Source organism: Nematolebias whitei, chromosome 5 (assembly GCF_014905685.2).
Source record: "Nematolebias whitei isolate Nwh7 chromosome 5, NemWhi1, whole genome shotgun sequence".
NCBI lineage: Eukaryota > Metazoa > Chordata > Actinopteri > Cyprinodontiformes > Rivulidae > Nematolebias > Nematolebias whitei.
The window spans coordinates 2,784,558-2,792,306 of NC_056502.1; the positions used below are offsets into that span (position 1 = coordinate 2,784,558).

Below are 7,749 nucleotides of genomic sequence, written 5' to 3' on the forward strand. Positions count from 1 at the left end.
TTGTTGTTGTTGTTGTTGTTGTTGTTGTTGTTGTTGTTGTTGTTGTTGTTGTTGTTGTTGTTGTTGTTGTTGTTGTTGTTGTTGTTGTTGCACAGCTGCTGCAGCCAACAACAAATCCAGACTCTAGTTTCTTTCAGTTTTTGCAGGAGAGCACCTTGAGCCCAGTGAAGTGCAGGAAGAAGGAGCTGCTTAAGTCCAGCCTGGCTCTGGACTCTGAAGGTCAGGACACAGGCAGAAGTTCATTTCACGGCTTCTAAACATTTAGCAAAATTCAATTGTCTCGTGTCCACCTGCAGCCGCACGATGTCGATTACAGCTCAGCGCCTCTGTCAGCGCTGCACGCACAAATTGACTCGTTATTAGCCGCTCACACGGAGCTGGAGTGGCATATCATCAGCAGCACGTAATGAAGAGCTGCTGATGCTCCTCCATGTGTCTTTAACCTTCTCTTCTGTGTTCCTCCACCTCAGAGCTCTTCCAGGACCTCCGTCAGCTGCAGGAGGCTTGGCTGGCAGAAGGTGGGTGTTTCAGATCTCAAGCAAAAACAGAGATGGGTGGAAAGTGAAGTGGGGGGGTAAGAAGCTGCCTGGAGTTCCATGCCTCATGTTGCAGTCCAATTAAAAGGCTGTGTGGAAGAGGCACCTTGTGTGTCATGCATACATTAGAGACGGAGGAGGCTCTTCCCTCAGAGTGTCATCACAGATCACCAGGAGAAGCTCACCGTCTCTCGTGCGTTTGGCAGCAGCTAACGTGCTGCACGCCAGCCGCCGCTCTGCTGCAGCCCACCAACTCTTTCCTGCTCTCTCACCCCCTCCCCTCCTCTCATCTGCCCTCCCCCTCTTTCCACTGCTCCCTCTTCTTCTTAGCGCTCGTCTCTTTATCTTCTGCAGCTGCACTTTACCCCCGTCTTCTTCAGTTTCATTTGTTGGCTGCAAAAACAGAAAGACAAAGGATCTATCACTTTACTTTATTTTTTGCAAACTTCCAAAACAACAGAGACAAATTATTTTTTCGAACCACCCGTTTCTGCTTTTGATTTTTATTTTTCTAATGGCAAGACTTGATTTTTGTGGTCTAACTGAGACGGGATGCTTCAGGATTTAAGTGCGAGCGTCCTCTTTCCGTCCTGCCTGCAGCACCGAACTTTTGGTTAGTGGTAAAAAAAACTCTTCTATTTTGGGGTTGTTTATGTGTGTGTGTGTGTGTGTGTGTGTGTGTGTGTGTGTGTGTGTGTGTGTGTGTGTGTGATTAGTTTCTTTCCTTGCTTTTCAGTTTTCTTCTGACAAAGTGGTTGCACGTAACACTAAAATAATTGGCTTATTTAGTTGTAAAAAGTAGAAGTTTTGAGGTAAATCTTCAGTCGTTCCAGTTTAAAATCAGATAAACTGATTTTAAAAAGTAAATAAAACTTGTGTGGAGCACGCAGGTTAATTACAAACATTTTTTTTTTAGTATTTTAAGCCTTAAAAGTGAATTAAACTGCTGGTAGTTTAGCCTGTAAAGCGTATTTCATTTCATGTTAAAGAATTATTATTGTGAACTGTTGAAAATTATCCAAAATAACTTCTGAATTCAAGATATTTTTAACTTAAATGCATCAGTCATTTATAATTTAGTGTTACAAAGTTTAATTTAAATATTTGGGGAAAGTGAAATAAAATAACGTGCACTAAATAACTCTGTTTGTTGCAATTTTATACTGTTATCATTTTAAATGTGCACCAAAGTCTGCTTCTTTGTCCTAAAAAACACGATTTCAAACAGCGTGAGCGTTCAGGGTCATCATTCTTCCAGCAAAGTGTAGCTCTAAAGTCGTCTAATCCTTTTTATTTAAAACGTTTGAGTCTTTATACGTTTTCTGAAAAGCTGTGAGAGGATCTTCTTTGGCGCCGCAGCCAAAAGAAACTCAATCATTTATGGACCCAACTCACTTTAACTGGTCTGCGGATGCTGGCAGAGCTTCCACAGGTTTAAAAATGGGAAGTATTCTTTGAAACAGAAATGAGGAGCAGTCGAGGTGAAAGCAGGTGCGGGAAGAACGAGACGTGTTTTTAATATTTCAGGAGCAGAAGTGAGGAGAGAAGACGGCAGCTGGAGGTCTCGCCGTTAAAGGATTACACTTCTGCCTGTCGTGGATCCATGTGATGATGTACGATTGAACACAGGAGATCTAACGAATGACTTCCTGTCCATTAAGATGAAAAGGAATACCTTCCCATTTCCAAGATTTATTAGTTCAGGTAATTGGACGGAGACGAGGAACGATGAGCGACAGCCTGAATTTCTGTCTGAGACGGAGGCTGAAGGTCTGAGCCTCCAAACCGCCGCAGATCCAAACCTTTATCACGCGTTTCGCTTTGAAAAACTAAACTCGTTATTCAGTTTAAACAGAAAACAGGTTTTCTTTATATGTAACAAATAATTTAAAAAAAAGTTAGTTTGTTTCTCTGGTGCAGAAAATGTGAAAAAAGTCGTTCGTTGCTGCAGGTTTAGAAACAAAATCAAAACTTTTAAACCATTTTTTTACAACTTTCTCTTCTTCCTGTCCTTTTTCCCTCGTCTTCCTCTTTTTGTCCTGTGAATGGCGGCAGCTGTCCAGCTGCTCTGCTGCAGTTTGTGGCGGAGATCAGCTCGTCCAGCTGATCCTCGGCTTCCTTCGGCTCTGTTGGCTGTAACCGTGAACAACACTCATCTTGTTCTTCTGTTTCCTTCTAAATGACACACTGGGGGCTAAGTTCAGTGGTTTTTTAAAGATTTAATCATCAAACTTATAACTCAATATTATTTATTTATTTGTGTTCTATTAAGGCAGGATCAAATTTAAACAGAATAATTAAAGTCTGTTTTCACTCATAAATTAATTTATTTTAAAATGCTAATAATAATAACCAGAGATTTGAGTAAAAATATAGTTAATTTCTTTGTCTTTGCTGTTTTTCCACCTACTTGACATTTGTGGAAAGTACGGAGCGATGTCTGTTAATTGTTAACTCTCCTCAATTTGCACCTCTGTGGAGAGGGGCGGGAAGGCCTGACCGCACCGAGTGATAAAAGTAGAAAAATGTCCTGTTTTAAATGTGGAACAAGTCAGAGCAAGTTACCAAAGTTGTGATAATGAGGATTCACCTTATTGTGTGTATAAATAGATGTGCTAATGACGTGTTTAAATCTCTTATTTATTTATCTATCTTACCACAGAGAGTCGAACGTGAGGGATAAATGTGCTGGATGTAGAAAAACGTGCACGCCTAATTGGAGCCGAAGTGGCGCGAGCTTCATTATTTTAGCATTAGCCGGTGCGCAGGGGCGTTTGCAGCCCAGGTGAAGCTGTGCGAGCTTTGGAACAGACCTAACTCGGCAGGTACAGGTGGATCCAGCAGTAGGGAAGAAGCCAATTAGATGCAGTTAACAATGGGTGATTGGCTGCTGGCAACGAGCGCGAGCTCAGCCTGCCCAAGTCAACGAGCGCGAGCCCAGTCTGCCCAAGTCAACGAGCGCGAGCCCAGCCTGCCCAAGTCAACGAGCGCGAGCCCAGCCTGCCCAAGTCAACGAGCAGCGCGACCTCAGGAAGTGGATTCGGGGCCAGCCACAGTAAATGTCTTCAGCTCTGGCTTTAGTTAGAAAACACTGAACATCTGAAGCAAACGTGGGAAACTTTTTAAACTGCGTGTAGCTTGTGATGAAAATGTGCACAGCAGCTTAGTTCTGATAAAGCGAATACACAATTTTTATTATATATTAGATATTTGATGCATTTATATTTAAATCCACAAAATGTTGGAAGTTTAAACTCACAAATGTTCTGATCCAACAAGAGAAACTCTTGAAGAAACGTGTAAAACTAAAACTAAACACATCATGAATTAAAGAGAAAGAAGGTTTAGTTATTATTGGTGCCTCGTATGAAATCATTCTTCCAACTTCTCTAAAATTAATAAATATGTTAATAATAAAACATCTGGAAATGAAAAATTTAAATTTTTAATTTTTTTAAAAAAAGATAGTGATTGTGTTCAATAATAAATCAATCATCTGTTAGTGTAAAAAGTGAAAAGCATTTAAAAAATGCACATTGCATAAAAATTACAATAAAATGTCACAAGAGTAAAATATGAAACTAAATTAAATAAAAACTACAAACAGAAGTCCATGACGTGACATTAAAGGCAGACGGTGCTGGAGTAGTCCAAAGTGAAGAACCTGAAGCGGTGACCCGGTTTGTGATCAGTCAGAACCGGACCGGGTCAGAGCTGCGCTGTCCGGCACCGTCACAGCAAAACTCAGCTCCGTGTGTTCTGCTTCGCTCTTTCAGCTCAAGTTCCCGACAATGACGAGCAGTTCGTCCCCGACTTCCAGACAGAAAACTGTAAGTAGCACACGTGTGTGTGTGTGTGTGTGTGTGTGTGTGTGTGTGTGTGTGTGAACATCTGCGCCTGTTTTCTGTTTGTTTTGTTATTTACCAGTTATTTCAGGTGTTTTTTGAACTCGTGCAAAGTACAAGTGGCATCGTGTGTTTTTTGTCACTTTTCTTTGCACCATCTTCTCTGGAGAGCTGCAGCTCTGCAGAAAGGTGCATGATTTTATTGTTTTGTTCCTTTTGGGGGGGCAGGTGGGGGCGTTACTTCTATCTGAGCCCCGAATCCTCCTCCTCTGTGACTTATTAGCATAAGAAGACGTGAAAACATCGAGGTAGTTTTTTTTTTTTACGTGATATTTATAACTCCAAGCAAACTGCTTTCAAGTGATCAGTTTTTAAACTCAATCTTTTTATAACGTTTCCTCAAAAGGCTTTTTGTGTAAATCTCCCACTGTGGTTCCATTTGCCAGATCAGGCGGCGTTAAATTAGTCACTACATCTGTCTTTTTCAGCTGAAGGTCAGCTGGTCCTCTGCTCGTCCTCGGATTTCACCAAAAAACATACTTTTTTGTTCCTCCCCCTCAAAATGTTATAATTTTGTCTGTCAGTGCTTCCAAAAAGAGCATCTCCTGATGTTTAGCCTGTTCCTTCACACCGACGATGAGCACGGGGCGGTGAGTCGCATCACCTGGTCGTGGCTGCTGACTTGGCCCGGTCCATCCCTGAGGAAGGCGTGCCAAGGTGGGCACAGAAACTGAGCGAGTGGAGCTCAGTGGGACTCGGAGCGAGCACATGTCTTTTAGACGAGCCAAAATGCACACGAGCTGGGAGGACACGAAACTGGGAGGACACGAAAGTGTCCGTCCACCGTCTTTATGTCCTGCGCGACCTTTAACCTCGAGGAAAACTGCAGAACTAAAGTTAAGCTCTTTTTGAAAGAGTCAAAGTTTAATTTTTAGGTTTCATCACTCATTTCTACCTTTTCTGACCTCGTTCAGAACTTCCCGTGTGTGAACTCAGCTGCTGCAGGAAAAGTCTAATAAATAAAAACTGAATTAAACCCAGTGGAGGGGGAGCTGCATGAACCAGAGGTCACCAAGACTGTCCCGTTGTCCTTCAGAGGTAGCCGGGGTGGGTGGCCATGGTGGCAGGAGACTGCTGACCATCTGAATTGTCCTGTTGGCAAACCTGCAGCAGACTGGAGGGGCATTAACAGATGGCGGGGGAGGGGGGGGGGGTGTTGAGGGCACTGTGGTTGGGCACTTGAGCAGCCATCCCAGCCGGCAGCTCTCCCATATGGGTTCCACCAGTCCGAGAGACGGGCGCACGGTTGGTGCGGTACGAGGGGGGAGAAAGAGATGGAGCGAAACAGGAAATAAAAGTCCTGCGAGGAAAACTGAAGCTTGAATTAATGGGATTATTAAGACAAAGACGATTAATGGGATTATTAAAACAAAGACAATTAATGGGATTATTAAAACAAAGACAATTAATGGGATTATTAAGACAAAGATAATTAATGGGATTATTAAGACAAAGATGTTTTAAAGATGACTTTAATGTAAAACTATAGCAAGGTAAAGTTGTTTTATTCAAACTGGGAAGATTTTCTTTTAAAATAATCCCACATGGAGCATCCCGAGACCTTCAGCTGATTTACGTGCGCTGCAAACTGCAGCTGAAATAATTCCCTTTACTGAAGCAACGTTTGCAAGTCCCCCAAACCAAAACACGACTGCCAGTGATCTTGTTTCATAAAAAGCATTTTAATGCGTTCATCTTACTGCCTATATGGCCCTAAAGTAAAGATCTATAATCATAATAAGCATTTATTTGGTGTGTTTTTGTTTTTACCTGTGTGAAACTGCTGTGTTGAGTTTGAAGCTCATTAGCATTTTAATTATTATTTTATTGGCTCTTTTATGAAATTTAAATTAAAGTAAGTCAAGTAGTTTAAAAATCCTATTTACATCAATATGCAAAATATATATTTTGTCATAATGGTTTTGCTACTTAGCTGGCTAATTTGCTAGGCTATTAGCATTAGCTTAAAAAATGGCGTTTGCAGACAAAAATATAATTTTTTGTAAATGTTGAAAAACCTCATAAGTTTTACAAAATAAAAGTATTTAAATCATGTTCAAATTTAATGAACGTATATTTAATATTTTCGTCAATTAAAATTAAATAAAAAACAACAGATTTTGCACCTTCTAGGCCTCAGCTTTTGTTTTTAAGCACAACAAATTGTGGAGGATTAAAAAACTTTGCCTAGCGCTACCTCAGATACAAAAATTGTATTTTAAAAAGGACGCTTTAAGAAAAGTTTGTCTCACGCTGACGTCGCTGACGTCGCGGCCTCTTGTCGACCGTTCCCCCTCAATGTCAAACTTTGCTCTGCGGCACAGAAGCAGCATGAGGAGCAAACGTGACATGAGGCTGAAGGAGAAGGAGACGTTTCTTTGTCTCAAACTCCAACACAGATGCTTACCATTAGCATAACTTAGCAGGAGATGAAGGAGTAGAGGAGGTGTAAAATGAGGCCACACGTTACCAGCACATCTCAGCCTCCATCACTTCACAGCAAAGGCGAGCACCTACAGTAGGTGAAAATGGAATGGCAGGTTTTCACCGCTGCCAAAAGACCTGTATTTTTTATGAATGGCAAGAGAAAGATCTGCCACACGTGGGCTGCGGTTCTGCCAAAAGGCACGAGAGCACCACGGTTCTTATGCTTTTCAAGGGCGTGCCCAACAAACTGCATCCAAATTTACATTTTAGCAGTTTTTTTCATTTATTACCTTTTTGTTTACAATGTTTAACACAAACATTAATCTGTTTAATCGGTGCAGCAGAATATTAAGACAAATCACTTCACGTTGAAGTCAGCTCCCCCAAATAAAAGCAATAAAACGTGTGCATTGAAAATAGAGTGGCTCATTGTTCCAGCTTCTCCTGAACATCTCAGCATGTTGATGGATCCATGTGTGGATGATCAGCAGCGATCAGCAGCACCTTCTGCACTCAACAGCAAGTCTCTGTTTTAGTCGGAGGCATTGCCCTCACTATTGATTTGTGGACCGTGGCACCCCGTGGATTAAATCTATTGTGACATTTCCATTTCTAATTTAAGACCGTGCACTGCTGCGCACGTGAGGCCGTCGTTACAGACTGGTGTGACACTCGCAGGTAAAACTCTGTTTCCTTCGGCTGTTGTGCTCGAACTGAAGAAAACAGACGCTCGACTTTAATTAAATGAAATGACAGAATGTGACAACGGTCGCATGTTTCAGCTTCGAGTTGAGAGAAGGAAACACTTCCCTGAAGGTTTTAGTTTTAATCCGTACAGTTTTAGTGACACTGGTTTTAATCTGGACAGTTTTAGTGACACT

General features: G+C 41.7%; 1 protein-coding gene across 1 annotated transcript in view; it reads left to right on the forward strand.

The window, feature by feature from the left end:
- Positions 1–892: 892 nt before the first annotated feature.
- Positions 893–7,749, forward strand: part of etv1 (ETS variant transcription factor 1) — a 21,072-nt gene continuing 14,215 nt past the window's right edge. The window contains exons 1-2 of the mRNA XM_037676698.1: positions 893–1,149; positions 4,313–4,366. Coding sequence (XP_037532626.1) covers positions 1,089–1,149; positions 4,313–4,366 — 115 coding nt within the window. The 5' untranslated portion in view covers positions 893–1,088. The remainder of the gene's footprint in view (positions 1,150–4,312; positions 4,367–7,749) is intronic.